The sequence below is a fragment of the Brassica oleracea genome, chromosome C5 (assembly GCF_000695525.1).
Source record: "Brassica oleracea var. oleracea cultivar TO1000 chromosome C5, BOL, whole genome shotgun sequence".
In the NCBI taxonomy this organism is placed as follows: domain Eukaryota; kingdom Viridiplantae; phylum Streptophyta; class Magnoliopsida; order Brassicales; family Brassicaceae; genus Brassica; species Brassica oleracea.
The window spans coordinates 7,764,852-7,780,767 of NC_027752.1; the positions used below are offsets into that span (position 1 = coordinate 7,764,852).

General features: G+C 37.7%; 3 protein-coding genes and 1 long non-coding RNA gene across 5 annotated transcripts; 2 read left to right on the forward strand and 2 right to left on the reverse strand.

The window, feature by feature from the left end:
* Window positions 1–1,259: 1,259 nt before the first annotated feature.
* On the forward strand, window positions 1,260–2,580 carry LOC106295714. The gene is made up of 2 exons (XM_013731687.1): window positions 1,260–1,735; window positions 1,880–2,580. Exons 1-2 carry the CDS (start codon window positions 1,410–1,412, stop codon window positions 2,367–2,369), a joined length of 816 nt encoding a protein of 271 aa, XP_013587141.1. The 5' UTR covers window positions 1,260–1,409; the 3' UTR covers window positions 2,370–2,580.
* LOC106295712 (putative cyclin-B3-1) lies at window positions 2,496–6,993 on the reverse strand. Of its 2 annotated transcripts, XM_013731686.1 has the most exons (21): window positions 6,881–6,993; window positions 6,562–6,601; window positions 6,423–6,483; window positions 6,320–6,352; window positions 6,160–6,214; window positions 6,010–6,061; window positions 5,831–5,924; window positions 5,691–5,726; window positions 5,392–5,443; window positions 5,203–5,248; window positions 5,003–5,093; window positions 4,837–4,891; window positions 4,321–4,608; window positions 4,120–4,233; window positions 3,880–3,969; window positions 3,624–3,785; window positions 3,468–3,527; window positions 3,276–3,374; window positions 3,006–3,184; window positions 2,765–2,912; window positions 2,496–2,679 (listed from the first exon to the last, which is right to left on the reverse strand). In XM_013731686.1, the coding sequence occupies exons 1-20, from the start codon at window positions 6,893–6,895 to the stop codon at window positions 2,777–2,779; spliced, it is 1,758 nt and encodes a 585-aa protein (XP_013587140.1). In that variant the 5' UTR covers window positions 6,896–6,993; the 3' UTR covers window positions 2,496–2,679; window positions 2,765–2,776. The 2 variants fall into 2 exon arrangements, with proteins under 2 accessions (XP_013587140.1, XP_013587139.1); XM_013731685.1 differs by having other exon boundaries at window positions 6,320–6,483; window positions 6,881–6,992.
* A 233-nt stretch (window positions 6,994–7,226) lies between these two features.
* LOC106295997 (inosine-5'-monophosphate dehydrogenase 2) lies at window positions 7,227–9,437 on the forward strand. Its single transcript, XM_013732034.1, has 5 exons — window positions 7,227–7,740; window positions 7,924–8,519; window positions 8,604–8,783; window positions 8,869–9,126; window positions 9,211–9,437. Exons 1-5 carry the CDS (start codon window positions 7,335–7,337, stop codon window positions 9,280–9,282), a joined length of 1,512 nt encoding a protein of 503 aa, XP_013587488.1. The 5' UTR covers window positions 7,227–7,334; the 3' UTR covers window positions 9,283–9,437.
* Window positions 9,438–11,804: 2,367 nt separating this feature from the next.
* Window positions 11,805–12,489, reverse strand: LOC106292784. Its single transcript, XR_001260254.1, has 2 exons — window positions 12,163–12,489; window positions 11,805–12,061 (listed from the first exon to the last, which is right to left on the reverse strand). It is a non-coding gene; the product is annotated as an uncharacterized LOC106292784 (long non-coding RNA).
* Between the last annotated feature and the right edge of the window lie 3,427 nt (window positions 12,490–15,916).

Genomic DNA, 15,916 nt, shown 5'->3' on the forward strand with positions numbered 1-15,916 from the left:
ACTCATTCTCTACATATCACCAAACACATCTCAGCCATCTGCACTTAAGAAACAAAATCATCAAAATCATGAAAATTTTACTCCCTAAGACACAATATATGTTACTAATTACCTTTAGAGGCACATTATGTTGGGAGAACATTTTTCCATATCAATTTGTTCCATATTTTGTACATGATACTTAGGCTCGTAAATCCAATATACGATGTCCACGATAATGTATCGACATTAAATCTGAACTCTAACATGATTTTCCTATCCACAACAATTTGTCCACCATAAACACATCCACATGATTTTTGTCTACCAAAACATATATCCACCAATAGATTATCCGTGAAATGTTCATTTATTGCAAACAACCAGAAACGCCCAAGTTATGTTTGGTTTATTTTTTTAAAACAAACAAATTTCTCGTTAGCTTCAAGAAGAGGCATTTTCGTCTCAAAATGGAAAAGCCCTACGCATAAAGTGTGTTAAAGACACAATGTGTCTTTGTGAGTAAAGAAAAGACAAAATGTATCTTCCCATGTAAGTCTCTCTTTGTTTTACGGGCAATTCTCCTAGATGGACCATTTTCAAGTTTTAGTCACAAAAATAGACCACAAAAAGGAAAATGACCAAAATGTTTCATTTAATAGGTAAAACGACTATAATACCCTAGATATATATAAAAAAAATTAAAAAAATTAAAAAAATAAATTTTATTTTATAGTTTTAGATTATATGTTTTCAAATTCGAACTTTTTTATAAATTTTAATTTTTTTTTTTAAATTTGCTTTTGTCGAAATTTTTTTATTATTTTTTTTTTCAAATTTTCTTTTTGTAATTCGAAAATATTTTTTGAAACTATTTTTTTAATTTTTATTTTCAAATTTTTAATATTTATTTTTATTTTATAAAATTTCAAATCTCAATCTCAAATCTCCACCATTAACTCTAAACCCAATTTGCATTAGTTAACCCTAAGGGTATAAATATATATTTACCTTTTTAATAAAATATTTTGGTCATTTTGAACTTTATAGTGTATACTCGTGAAATAAACCTTTTTTGTGCTATCCGGCATATTTCCCATTAATCTGGGCATATAGTCTTTTAGTAAAGTGCACTGTGTGTTGTTTGAATTCTGTTTGAAGCTAATTAATTGACTTTACATAATCTCATTTCGGTCTATAAGAAAACTAATTTAATCACAAAACTGAAAATAAAGATAAAGAAAATAAAATAATGAAAGTTTAAATTAAAACCACTCAAAAGAGAAAGAAAAGAGCTTGGCTATCTATCTTCCAACAAAACTTCCGTGCTTCACTGCTCTTCTCAACCAGACATTCTCTAAGCTCAGAATCTTCGCCATGAAAACGTAAAGAAGAAACACAAAGACCCAGCTCTCAGAAAACCAGCAGCCATGTCTTTTCTTCTCTCTAATCTATCACCTTCGATACTTCTTCAAACCGGAAAATCCCCAAACCTTAGACCCATCTTCACTCCATCTCAATCGCCATCGTCTTCAACAGGCTACGTGTTTGATGAAGATAGTCTCTCTACACTTTCCCTTTCTTCCGTCCAGTCTCCTCCTCTTCAAGATGCGCAGGTTAAGACAAAACCCACTCCTCAAGACAAGCATAACCACGACAGAGATGAGTTCTACATCAATCTCGGTCTCGCTGTCCGTACGCTTCGTGAAGATTTGCCTTTGATCTTCGCTAAAGATCTAAACTACGACATTTACAGGTCAATTTTCTCATCTGGGTCATTTGATTTTTAATGATAATGGATGAAAGAACGAATCTTTGGATGCAGTTTACAATAAAGATCTTACCTTTGAACTTCTCTTTGTGAATATTGCAAATTTAGATTCTTGAATGTGTTTCACAGGGATGATGTAACGTTTGTGGATCCAATGAACACATTCAGTGGGATTGAGAACTACAAGTTGATCTTCTGGGCACTCAGGTTTCACGGGAAGATATTGTTCAGAGACATCTCACTTGAGATTTTCAGGGTATGGCAACCATCAGAGAACATGATTCTCATCAGGTGGACTCTCAAGGGAGTGCCTAGAGTTCCATGGGAAGCTAAAGGAGAGTTTCAAGGCACTTCTCGGTATAAACTCGACCGTAATGGCAAAATCTATGAGCATAAAGTCGATAACTTGGCCTTCAACTTCCCTCATCAGCTCAAACCCGCAGCTTCGGTTTTGGATTTGGTCACTGCTTCCCCTGCAAGTAGTCCCCATCCAACCTTCTTTTCCGGTCCTGTCGACTCGTGTTCATCTTCATGGATCGAGTTCTACCAAGCGGTGAGGCGGACAGTGGACAAGACAGATGATATGCTTGTGACAGACAGACTAATCACATGCTCGTAGTGGAAGTACAGTTGTTATACACATACTCAGAGACACATCCTTCTCGGGTGTATATAGGTTTTACATTTGAAGGTTGTATAATATAATATATTGTGAGTAGATCTGGTTGACTTTAAGCTTTTGAGGAAACATAAAAGTGTAATGTCATTGCAGAAGCTTTATACAACTTTGTCACTACATTGGAGTTTTGTCTTTGTGATCATTTGAAATATTAGAAGCACACAGCAAAACAACATACACCTAATCAAGAATCACCATTAGCCTGAGTTTTGTTTTAAAATCTGGCTAGAGCCTATGTAGATGTATCTCCCTGCAGTTTCCGAGTAGGCATGAATAAGATTCAGTTCCAATAAAAGAAGCGAGTAGAAAACAAGTTTCCAGCAATATGAACATACCGTTAGATTGGTTTAGAGTGGAAGCTTGTCCAAGGGTTTCAAGACTGCGACGTTACTTCGTTCTGATTTCATGTACTTGTCATAAGTGACCCTCAGTTTTCCTGTCTTCGCAGCTTTATGGAACCTTAGGATCATGTCAGAACAATCCCTGTGATAAAACAGTTGTATACAAAGGAGTTTAGCCATTGTAATCAGTCAAGTGGCCTGCAAGATGTTGATTCTAAAGAGACAGCTTACTTACTTCATTTGGGAGACATTGTAGTGGGTATGGCTGATTAGGAGCGCGGTCCAAACTGGAGCCATATGTAAAGTGCAGCGTGCTACATAGATGGCTGATGCGCAGAGCAACGAAGGCTTGAACTTCAAAGCTTCATACTCAACCAAGCACAGCTCTATTAGGTAGAAGGAGAGTTGTTGAAGCTGAAAAAATAGTAGTATCAAATGCCTGCTTAGTCATACATGTTTGTTTTTACAGTTTATACAGCTTATCAGATACTAGTTCCACCCATACCTTCTTGTTTGATTGAGCAGCTTTTAGGAACCTCAACATGAAAACGTAAGGGGTCGCTTCATTCAAACGGAACTTTAACTGTTTGAGCATAATCCTCTCCTAAAAAAAGAGGAAGATTAACAAATGCAAACGACAAATAATTGTCAAAAAAATGGCTAGAGAAGTGGAACCATAAACAGAGTTTATTTATACCATTCCCAGGATTTGTTCTCTTGTGTAAGTTTCTGCGGAGATGCTAATCAAGTCTTTGATCTGCACATGGACATATACAATAGACTCTGTAAATTTAAGTTAGAAGCCATATGGAGTTGAGGAGAGGATTTGGCTTTCAGGATTAGTGTCACTTACCCTAGGATGCCAATAGTCCTCGTATTTAGAGGCTAGTAAGAGCGCAGTAAGACCAATCAATTGCATCTCATTTTTCTGTACTGGAACTTGGGAGAGGTAGCGATCCAATAAATTCATTGTGAGGTAGAGAGTCTCATGCATCAGATCAAATTTGGAATGAACCTGCAAACAAATAGGCAATAGCGAGATATATGATTCAGAAACTGAGTAGCGAAAATAGTAAGTCGAAATGAAAAGGATAAAAAACTGCACTCACTTCGATAAGCCAATTTATCAAAATTCCACGCGTAACAGGACTAACTTTTGTCTGAGTTGACAAGTAGTATCCCAAAGCTGGATTTAACGCCTGCAGAAGCAGCATTTCAAGTCAAAACTACTGGAAAGCTTAAATTCTTCTTGTGGAATTTAAGCTTAAATTCTTCTTGTGGAATTTATTCAATATTCAAGAGCATAAGAACAAGTTTAGTCTAGTATGTATGTGGAACAAGTGGATTACCTCAGCAGTCCAATAGAACTGATATATGTCGTCCACGTATTCTGCAACTTCTAGCTGATTGGATTCATCATCAATGTTTGGAAGTTTTTCTTGCTGTGCAGTCTCATCATTTTTCTTATGGAATTGCAAGTAAAGTTATTAGCAATATTGGAAAGAAAAAAAAGGTCACACACACAATTGCTAGAAGATTTTTGTGTGTACCTTCGATCCAGTTACTAGTAGAGATGTGAAAGACTTTCTACGTTTTGATTTTGGTCTTGCTGTAACGTCCAACACTTTCGTAGAAGAGTCTTTTTTTACATTAGATGAACTCTCTCCTTGAGTATCTTCTTTAGGACCTTCTGTTTCAGTCTGTTCCGGAATTGACAGTGCCGATGCAGCTTCTTCAGGTGAAGGGACTGAAAGAATAGATTGTGATTTGCTTTTACCGACCGGGGGCTTCTTAAGAGGACTACGGTTTTGCAGCGAGGTCTTCACAGTTGTCTGGATCTTTAGTTAGAGAGAGAGCGTATTAGATAAATACTAAACTAAAAATCTCAATACGACTGTTGGCAGATGAAATGATCAGAATAATAAGAGCAAACAAACAAAAGACTGAGCTTTAGCAGTTCATGATGGTACACAGGGCAATAATATTGTTGAGAGAGCTTAAATTAGCGTTGGCTTTTTATGAAAAGGAACTACTTGCATATAAAGAGAGGAATTAAGGTATATTACCTTGATAGATTTCCTTGCGATACGAACGTTATTCTTACTCTGGTTGGTGCGGTCCCTGACCATGCAAAGAAAATGAACTTAGCAGCGTATATCTCAGGCTGCTTCTCACAAATGATAATAACAAAAAAGTTCTGGTTCTCAAAGATGAAGCAGCATATTTACTTACGATGGTATAGAGTCGATACTTGTCCGAGTTTTCCAGGTAAAGCTTCTGGCACTGCTTAGCTGCGGGAGGGCTTTGTTGCTGACTTTACTAGCTGAAACAAATGCAACTTGCTCATATCAGATGCTGAACCAATCACGTTACAGCTCTAACATGCATATTTCTATCACACATCGGGAGTTTAGAAAAGAAATCCATGTTACCTGGACCCTGACCCAGTTGTTTTGAATCTAAGCATGAGACATTGTCCTGCACGAAAAGGAAGCAATAAAAATCAAGGACTGTGAGTAGAGTCGTATCAAATAGGATATCCTAAATGATTACCCTCACGAGTCGTTATATAACCAGCTAACTGTAAGAAAATACTAATATCGAAGTATATTGATAACAACCTTCTTTGTGTTCTTGTCTGTGAGGCTTGTTCTTTTTAAATCTGGTAATTTTCTGCAAGAACAAACAAATCAGGAAAGTTAATAAAAAAAAAGATGTAGAATTATTTTCAGCCGATACAAAAGAAAACATCTGGCAAGAGGAAAATTCATTGACAAAAGGGCTTCAAAAGCAAAGGCTTCCATTTCTCAGGAAAATACGCCTAGTGGAGAGAAACTGCTAATCCCAATGTAGTGATTTAACGCTCCTAAAGGTATTTGATGTTTATAGCAGCAGCTATCGAGTATCGACTAATGCATACCTTTGCGGATTTGAACATTTTACGCCCTTCCATTTCCTGCATTGTTGCATGTTTAAAAGAATCAATTTAGAACAGAAGAAAAAAGTGCTTCCTAAACAATCAGTTTGATTAAAAAGACAATGGGAATTAAGCAAACTTACATGGTACTGCTGCCAGAAAGCGCTGGCCTTAAAGTGTTCCCACCAACATTACTCAAATCAGCCAATGCTTTTCTTGTGACCTTAGTATATTTCTCTGGAAAAGAGACACAGTTTCAGAGTTTAACTTAAGAAAAAACACATCCCAGAAATATAATGATAACTCTCGACTATAAGCTTACCAGAATTTTCATTGATGCTTTTGTTCTGGCCCGTGACTCTTGAAGTTCCCTTCTATTTAAATAACAACAAAAAATGCACTTACATGTTAAATAATTGCATAAGAGATCCTACAATCCATTGAACTCAAAAAGATAAGGAAAAGGATAAACCTTCATATTGTTTGTGTTAGAAGTTGCTCCACTGCTAATTGTCACAGATTTTCTCCTAAACAACGTAAAAGCAGAAGATTAATTTTCTTAAAACTTTGTAATGTCTAATCTTCAACGTTCGAAGACAAGTAAGAGAGACATAATTGTATTTTAAACAAACCTTAAAGGAATACGAGTCTTGTGTGCAGCACCTCTGCATAAACAGGCAAGAGTATCACTCAGATTGAAAAATGAACAAATACTACCACAAGAGATGAACTTACACTTTACAAGCTGGATCAGTCTTCTGTGTATCGGTATACACTTTGAAACTCCTAGTCCATGCTGTTTCACAAGTATATATACATAACTTAGAACTGAACCATTTGTTGTAAGACAGAATATAATTCACCAAGCACTTACCTCGATTCCCAAGGATGTCATCTTTACCTAGTCGTGGTGCCTACGAACAAACAAAACCAAGAGTAACTGAGAGTAAGAACTCGAAATCTATGCATTCATTCGATTTCTTTCAAATTGAATCATTGAAGAGGTCTGAAACTTTAACACCTTATATCAAAGATTTCAAACCCTAATCTCGATCAGAATTACGAGAACGATGGTTATCTCAATTGTAACCTTAAGGAAACAGGAACAGTCCCTCGATCTCAAACTCATCTACTTAGACCGTGACAACAACCCTAATCTTGACGAAAATTAATTATTTTCAAGAAAAAGTTACCTTCGCGAACGCCATTGTCCTTCAATCTCCAGATCTTCCGCTTATTCAGACTCAACGAGAGAGAGAGAGAGAGAGAGAGAGAGAGACAGTGGGTGACGCCGCTCCTTCGAATTTTGAAATATAGCTTTATGTGCCCCTGCGTTATGTGCTATCTGATACTCGTTATCCGACTCGAAAAAGGTGACTATCCGTAACTTTTGGACCTTACCCGTGGCCCAGTAAGGCCCATCAATTTATTGTTCAAATAAACATAAACCGTGAATAAATCAACCGGTTTAAAAAACAAAATTCGATTTGATTCGGTTCGGTTCAGAATTGTATAATTATGTTTATTTCGCTCCTAAACTTTTCACCAACTCCTCCACCCCTCACTAAACCCTAGCTTTATCCTCTATCTGTTCACTTCTCACTCTCTCTCTCACGCTCGGCAGCTACGCCTTTTACTGTAGCTTCGATGGCTTCGGGATTCGAGGATGGATTCTCAGCGGAGAAGCTCTTCGCGCAGGGATACTCCTACACCTACGACGACGTGATATTCCTCCCTCACTACATCGACTTCTCCACAGACGCCGTCTCGCTCTCCACGCGCCTCAGCAAGCGCGTCCCGCTCTCCATCCCCTGCGTCGCTTCCCCCATGGACACCGTCTCCGAGTCCCACATGGCCGCTGCTATGGCCGCGCTCGGAGGTATCGGAATCGTCCACTATAACTGCGACATCGCCACTCAGGCTTCCGTCATCCGCCACGCTAAATCCCTCCGTGTTCCGATTGCCTCCGACGCCGTTTTCAAATGCCCTGAGAATCTGATTGGTTCGGTTGATGACTTCGGTCCTTCTTCCTTCGTTTTTGTCTCTCAGACAGGTAAAACGTTATCTCCTTTATATGTGTAAAAAGCTTACACAGTGATTATGATTGTCTTAGTGGTACTACTGTTTTTGTTTTGTTTCTCTCAACAGTTTTGTAATGATTTAAAGCTGTAATAATGTCTATGATGTAGGGTCTAGCGAATACTGAATGGACTTTTGTTGTTGTCTGAATGGGCAGGGACATTGACACCGAGTTTGTTGGGTTATGTCTCAAAATCGGAGTGGTCTTGTATGAAAGATGAACAAAAGGAGATGAAGATATACGACTACATGCGTAGCTGTGAGAGCAGAGAGTACTATGTTCCGTGGGATATCGATCTCGACAAGATCGATGCGGTTTTGGAAGATAAGCAGAAAGGGTTTGTGGTTCTGGAGAAGGATGGTGAGACCGTGAATGTAGTGACAAAAGACGATGTGGAGAGGGTTAAAGGGTACCCTAAGTTAGGGTCAGGAACTGTTGGTCCTGACAAGAAGTGGATGGTGGGTGCAGCCATAGGGACAAGGGAGTCGGATAAGGAGAGGTTGGAGCATCTGGTGAAAGCTGGGGCTAACGTTGTGGTGTTGGATAGTTCGCAAGGGAACTCTATTTACCAGATTGAGATGATTAAATACGTGAAGAATTTGTATCCGGAGTTGGATGTGGTCGGTGGGAATGTGGTGACTATGTACCAGGCTGAGAACTTGATCAAAGCTGGAGTTGATGGGCTGAGGGTTGGTATGGGGTCTGGGTCTATATGCACTACTCAAGAGGTTTGTGCTGTTGGACGCGGACAGGTAAATGAAAAAAAAAAGGTTTCGTTTTTTGCTCATACAGTTCTAAGTTGATTCTGTGAACTAATGGGATTGCTACTATCTTAGGCTACTGCTGTGTACAAAGTCTCGACGCTAGCTGCTCAGCACGGTGTACCTGTTATAGCAGATGGAGGGATATCAAACTCAGGTCACATTGTGAAGGCTCTAGTCCTTGGAGCATCAACTGTGATGATGGGAAGCTTCTTAGCTGGAAGCACTGAGGCTCCTGGAGCTTATGAATATCGAGTAATTGCACACAACTTCCTTCTTTGAATAATGATTGTTTTCTCAAAGATTTTGCTTTTGTTGATCTGTTTTGTATTAATCGCAGAACGGTAGGAGAGTGAAAAAGTACCGAGGCATGGGTTCATTAGAAGCGATGACAAAAGGAAGCGACCAAAGATACTTGGGAGACACGGCGAAGCTCAAGATTGCACAAGGAGTGGTGGGAGCAGTGGCGGATAAAGGCTCGGTATTGAAGTTCATACCTTACACAATGCATGCCGTGAAGCAAGGTTTCCAAGATCTTGGTGCTTCCTCTTTGCAATCCGCTCACGAGCTATTGAGAGAAAAGGTCCTTAGACTAGAGGTACCGCTGATATTTCTACTCCTTGGAAAACTCAGTTTCGTCATTTTTGATGTTATTGTTTCCGTTTTAATTGTTTTGAATTAGGCTCGTACCGGTGCAGCACAGATTGAAGGAGGAGTCCACGGACTGGTTTCTTACGAAAAGAAATCATTTTAGCTTTTTCTGAGTTTATTTTCTTATGTAACGCTGCAATAAAGACCTTGTCTCCCTTAATCTTTTTATCGTGTTTCGTTATGATATTTATGTTCTTGTTTTCAGTTTTGTATTAAACACAAAAAATGAAAAATAATAAAGCTGTTTGATTGCTCAAACATATTTGTGCTGCTCTCTTTTTTCTCCTTCAGTAATACAAAATGTTTGATGGCTCAAACATTCAAACACGGACCAAGGGGAAGTCAGACGTCACGAGGCTGTTGTTTCTCAGTTTTTGTTTCTACGTAAACGCCAACAAAGTGTTGGATTACAATCTACCATGTTCGGTTACAACTTGTAAGCTGCAATTAGTTTATAGAATCGATCATTGATGTTATTGATGTTATGACACTAAAGTATGCCTAATGCTTATATAATTCTAAAGTTTAAACTTTGATTTAAAGTTTTAAACAGTTTGGATTAGCATAACACCCAAAGATACCAACTTGTCCACTCTTGGTCTTGGTCATAGTCTAAACTGTATGGATTAAAGTATAACACCCAACGATACCAACTTATTCCACTCTTGGTAGCAACAATTCCACGTTGTTTAATAGTTAATTCCCAACAAACAATGCATCATAGTCATTTAATGGATACCTAAACTTTAAAATCAATCTTCGAACATGTCTGGTCACACGTATATTGAGTCATGCTTTGGACCTCATTTAAATAACTGGAGAGATGGTTCATCCTGTGAGTTACATTTTCTTTTGAAGATTAGTCTCAACATTTCTTTTTTTTTTTTTTTATGATCAAGAGTCTCAACATTTCTATAGTTTGAGATACCAAGCTAATAAAAAATTGTATCAAGTTTATTTATTTGTTAATTGTCATGTTTCAAAATAAAAGTTTCAACGTGATGCAAAAAGCAAAATAGTAGTAGATTTAAGTGATTTTGTTATCTTATGATTAGTTCTGTCGAAGATAAGATTCTACATTAAAAATATGAATTAGAAATATGAATGAGATTTAAGTAATGGATTTGGGCCACTGCACTTACCGCCAATTGATTTTAAGTTGGAAACCCAAAACACTTATCATGGTATTAGAGCATGCCCACATTTTGATCCATTAATCTGGTCCGAAAGCAAACCCGTCATCCTACTAGCTGATGACCCATAGAAGGTTCAGTTCCGCCAAGATTGCTAGAAAAAGAGCATTGTCTCGGTAGGGGTATGATGGATTATATGAGATTAATGGTTATACGCACCATTATCTCGAGGGAGGGTGTTAGAGATAAGATCCCACATTGAATATATGAATGAAACTTAAGTAATATATAAGATACTTGGACATTTCCACTTACCGCCAATTAGTTTTAAGTTGGAAGCCCAAGAAACTTATCAAGTTTATACATAGTTTTCTTTATAAAATATACAAACTAGCATATACAAGCATCATACTTTGGAAATTGCAAAAGTTAACAGTGGAGTCTGAAAGAAAGCAAATGAATAACTATATATAGCAAGATGTGTGATCCGATGCTCCTAATATGCATGTGTCCCAATGAACGCCCATTCTCCTGAGGGCATGATTAACCTCAGTCTTTTAACCGGGGTTCGTAACTCATGATTTGACATTTTTTGCTTTTTGTTTTTTTTTTAACACTTTTCGGCTAAGAGACGGCTCTTATATCTCTTATTTAAGAGTTGGTTCTTAGCTTTTCTTAGTTAAAATATAAAAAAGCTAAGAACTGTCTCTTAGCCGAAGCTAAGAACCCCATTTAAGAGAATCATGGTCTAACACTACGGGTATGAATGGTGACCAGGGAACGACGAGGAATCATGCATTCCCTAACGTTCCTAAAAAAAATTACCATTCACAAGGAATAATAATTTCCTCTCATTCCCTTTCATTCCCTTTTTTGTAGAGAATTAAAGAACAAAATTATTCCTTGTCAAATTTGATAAGGAATAACCATTCATTTTCATTCCTGGTATTTTATTCCCGTACATTCCTTTTTTATTCGTTCCTCTTGTTTCCCGGATGGTCACCAGTCGGACCCTACAAGAAAAAAGGCTTTTATTAGCGGACGAAAAATGCTATCTAACGATACGATAGCGGTTTACGAAGCGCTGCATCATCGCCCGTCATACTAAGTCAGACACACTAGATAGCAGTTTTTAGCACTGCTATTATATTATGATATACTATAGCGGTTTTGTATATGCAATTAAATATTTTTTAATAGTGTTGTTTTTGTGTTATTATTTACCTTATTAAAAATTAAAATAAATATATATATCGAAATTGTTACAAATGTAAAACCGGTACATCAAAGTTAACCAAACTAAACCAAACAACTTTTTTAAAGAAAAAATAACAACTAAACCTAAACCTACTAAGCCGTTGTGTCTCTTGACTTCTCTCCTACTCCGCCTCTCTTCCTCTTCTTCTTTTTGCTCGGCTCCACCTCAACCACCACCACCAGCTTCCTCTGCCATCTCCACACCAAAGCTTCGTCAGATCCAATGTTGGTCTTCTTCATCTTCTCTCCTCTTCTATTTCATCCTCTCTCCTCTTCTTCAGAGACGCGGTGGAGTTAGAGTCTTGACCGGCGGATTCGGAGAGCTTCATCTCGGCCCAATCAAAAACGGCTCGTATCTGGGCTTCGTCATCAGGCAGAGGAGCATCGCAACAGGTTGGCATTGAAGACGGTGGTGCTTGAGCTTCGTTGCCATTTTCATCTCTGAGAAAGCTCTCCCCACTTATCCCAACAGTCTCGTTACTTTGTTTAAATCTGGATAATTAGAAAAAATGGAAACACAAGAGACGAGAGAGAGGTTTGAGATTAAATTTTGATAAAGAGTAAAAGAGATGTATCTTGATTGAATGACAAACGCAGCAGCAGAGTCTGGAATTGAAGGCACCCGAGGCGGTGTTGAAGGCACCAGAGGCGAAGTTGAAGGCACCAGAGTCCAAGTCGAAGGGGGATTGCTAAATCAAACTCAATATCCAAACTTTAAAAAAAAAAAGAAGAGAAGATTAAACAGAGAAGACTCGAAGGGGAAGAGAGAGAGAGAGAGAGAGTGAGAGGCACAAATGAATTGTGGTCGTTAGATTAAACTAATCTAAGGGTTTGAATTGCAATCCTCGTGATTCATGTATTGGCCAATAGAAAAGCCTTCTTTATTTTTTACCTTTTCTTCGACAACTCTTTGTTTTTCTTCAGTATACATTATTGTTTTTTGTTTAAGGTTCATGTATATTCAAAGGTTCGAGTTTGATTAATGATTTAGAGTTTAAATTAAAGTTTAATGTATTTACATTTCTTTTTAATTCTTTTAGAATTTTCCTAAATTTAAAAATTAGATATTATAATTTAACATTTGAAATATAAATTTGATTTGGATTTTGTAGATTTATGATTTTCAAAATTTTCATAATAGGGTTTGAAATTAGAGTTATATTAAGTATTTTTAGCACAAATTTAAGGGCTATGTGTTATTATTTTGAAATTATTATACAAATTATAAGTTTTGTGTTTTAGAGTTTATATGTTTGATTGAGGAATTAAGTTTTGTGTGTTTGGAAGTTATATATTAAAATTAAAAAGAATAAGTTTGAGTTCAAATTCAAGAGTTGAAGTTATAGTATGAGAATATAAACTTAGAGTTTTAAGGTTTATACTTAGAGTTTAGGGTTTAAAAAGTTCTTTAGAGTTAAGGGATTTAAAAAACCAAACATGATGTTTTAATTATTTTGATATTAAACATAAGCTATCACAATGTTTCCAATTATACTATTTTATCATAGCATTTCTAAATATACAAACGCTATCTAAAACTAACGGGTATGTCAACTATAGCAGAAAGACAAAAAAAGTTATCCTCTACTGTTATCAAACCCCATTTTTTAGCATAACCCACTCCCAGATGAATAAAGACAACACCAGAGATAAGAAAAGTCAGAATCACATGCATTCTGCTGAAACATATGGGAAATTGCACCCCTAGGAATTTTACTCCATTATATGATTTGTTGAAGCTTTACCCATTTTTGGAGCAAGAGTTAATTTTCATTTTGGAAGAATCATGTTGGATAAATCTTAAATCTGGTGAGGTCCTGAAGAAAATGTGGTTAAATGTATTAGTGTTGTAAAACTATAGAATAGAATATGTATGATTCTATTTTATTCATAAACATAAGGAGCCCTTTATATATAGAGAATTGCACCGTCAAAGAATAATGAAAAGACTAGAGAAAGAAAATAGAAATATGAAAATACAAATATGGAAAGAGTACAAATCATAAACTAATAAAGAAAAGGGAAACTAGGGTTTCTCTCTCTCTCTAGGTATGCGCCGGTTATGGACCGGGCCGGTTATGGACATCCACAATATGATTTATAACACTCCCCGTTGGATGCCATAACCATACAGAGTTTGTAATACGCTTTAGATGTTGCCTCATTAAAACCTTACCAGGAAAACTTAGTGGGACAAAACCATGGTGAAGAAAAAAGAGTACAACACGTATTACTCTCCATGTTTTGAACATCACTGAAGGTCTTTTAGTCTACGCATCTTAATCTGATGCGTGAGCTTCCTGAATGTGCAGGTAGGAAGTGATTTGGTGAACAGGTCGGCTGAGTTGTCACTGGAATGCACTTGGACGACTTGGACCTCGCCGGCTTTCTGAAGCTCGTGCGTGAAGAAGAACTTAGGCAGTATGTTCTTCGTCCGGTCTCCTTTGATGTAGCCATCCTTAAGCTGAGCAATGCAAGCTGCATTGTCCTCATACATCACGGTTGGTGCGTCATTGCCTTCGGTCATCCCACAATCAACTCGGATATGATTGATCATGAACCGTAACCACACAAACTCGCGTCTGGCCTCGTGAATAGCCAAGATTTCCGAATGGTTTGATGAAGTGGCCGCGATTGTCTGTTTCATGGAACGCCATGATATGGCCGTACAACCATGAGTAAAGACGTAGCCGGTCTGTGATCGAGCATTGTGAGGATCCGAGAGATAACCTGCATCAGCAAAGTCAACTAATCCTTCTTTGTTATGGTTAGTATAAAATAAGCCCAAGTCTTTCGTTCCTTGCAGGTAACGAAGAATATGTTTAATCCCGTCCCAGTACCTTTGAGTTGGACAATAGCTAAATCTAGACAATAGATTCACGGCAAAACATATCTCTGGTCGTGTGTGACTAGCCAGATACATCAAAGCTCCTATGGCACTGAGATATGACATTTCGGGACCAAGGAAATCTTCATCGTCCATCTTAGGACGGAATGAATCAATGTCCAGGCCGAGAGACCCCACGACCATGGGGATAGATAAGGGGTGAGACTCGGCCATGCTAAATCTCTTGAGTATTTTCTCTGTATATGTCATTTGATGCACAAGGATTCCATCTCTTATGTACTCAAGCTGTAATCCCAAACAGAATTTAGTTTTTCCTAGATCTTTCATCTCGAGTTCTTTCTTAAGATATTCAACTGTTTGGGAAATCTCTCCAGAGGTTCCTAGAATATTCAAATCATCAACATACACTGCTATGATTACAAAGCACTGGCCGAATTTCTTTATAAAGATACAAGGGCTGATCGGATCATTCTTATATCCCTCTTTCACTAAGTACTCACTTAGTCTATTGTACCCCACTCGGCCTGATTGTTTCAATCCATAAAGTGATTTATTCAACTTTATACAGTGTTGTTCTCGAGTACTCGATTTATTTTTCAACACTATACCCTCTGGTACTTTCATATAAATCTCATTATCCAGTGGCCCATATAAGTATGCAGTTACAACATCCATTAACCGCAAGTCTAATTTTTCTCTTATAGCCAGACTTATCAGGAATCTAAAAGTAGTAGCATCCACCACAGGGGAGTATGTCTCCTCATAATCTATTTCTGGTCTGTGTGAGAATCCTTGTGCAACAAGTCGTGCTTATATCTAACGACATTACCATGTTCGTTTCTCTTTCTCACAAAGGCCCACTTATGGCCGACTGGTTTAACATCATAAGGTGTCCGGACTATTGGTCCAAAGGCATATCTCTTCTTTAAAGAGTTTAACTCCACGTTTATAACTTCTTTCCATTTGATCCAATCTGATCGTTGAATGCACTCATAAATAGACGTGGGTTCATGATCCTCATTATCATCCATGATTTCAAGTGCTACATTGCATGCAAATAAATCATCAATGTCGACATTCTTTATATTCCATTGTATCCCAGACAAGACATTGTTTATTGAGATCTCATTATTATTAGGACTTTCAGTACCTTGAATCTTGGCGTCCCAGGAATCAGTATTAGGTACATCAGGGCCGGCCGCATCTAATCATTCATGATCGGCCGCGATCGCTATTAGGGTTTTGGGATCGGCCGCGGCTAAGTCCCGAGATTTAGGAACGGTCGCGGTTATGTCTAGGGTTTTAACAACCTCAGTTTCAATCTCTGCACCTTTCTTAGTTTTTCGAGGGTTCTTATCTTTGGAACCTATTGGTCTACCACGTTTCAAAAGTTGTCTAGACTCTGTAGCAACTTGATTGTGTCCCTCTTAAACATCAATTCTTATTGGTGCATTAGCAGCTGGTATATATGACTTAGTCACTCTTTTCGGGTCAGCAAA

Coding starts and splice junctions, on each gene's coding strand:
- LOC106295712 (XM_013731685.1), bottom strand. CDS start 6,582: ATGACATCCTTGGGAATCGAG. Junction 5,444..5,690: donor AAATGTTCAAATCCGCAAAG/GTATGCATTAGT, acceptor TTGTTCTTGCAG/AAAATTACCAGATTTAAAAA. Junction 4,609..4,836: donor TCGCAAGGAAATCTATCAAG/GTAATATACCTT, acceptor CTCTAACTAAAG/ATCCAGACAACTGTGAAGAC.
- LOC106295714 (XM_013731687.1), top strand. CDS start 1,410: ATGTCTTTTCTTCTCTCTAATCTATCACCTTCGATACTTCTTCAAACC. Junction 1,736..1,879: donor CTAAACTACGACATTTACAG/GTCAATTTTCTC, acceptor TGTGTTTCACAG/GGATGATGTAACGTTTGTGG.
- LOC106295997 (XM_013732034.1), top strand. CDS start 7,335: ATGGCTTCGGGATTCGAGGATGGATTCTCAGCGGAGAAGCTCTTCGCG. Junction 8,520..8,603: donor GTGCTGTTGGACGCGGACAG/GTAAATGAAAAA, acceptor CTACTATCTTAG/GCTACTGCTGTGTACAAAGT. Junction 8,784..8,868: donor CTGGAGCTTATGAATATCGA/GTAATTGCACAC, acceptor TATTAATCGCAG/AACGGTAGGAGAGTGAAAAA.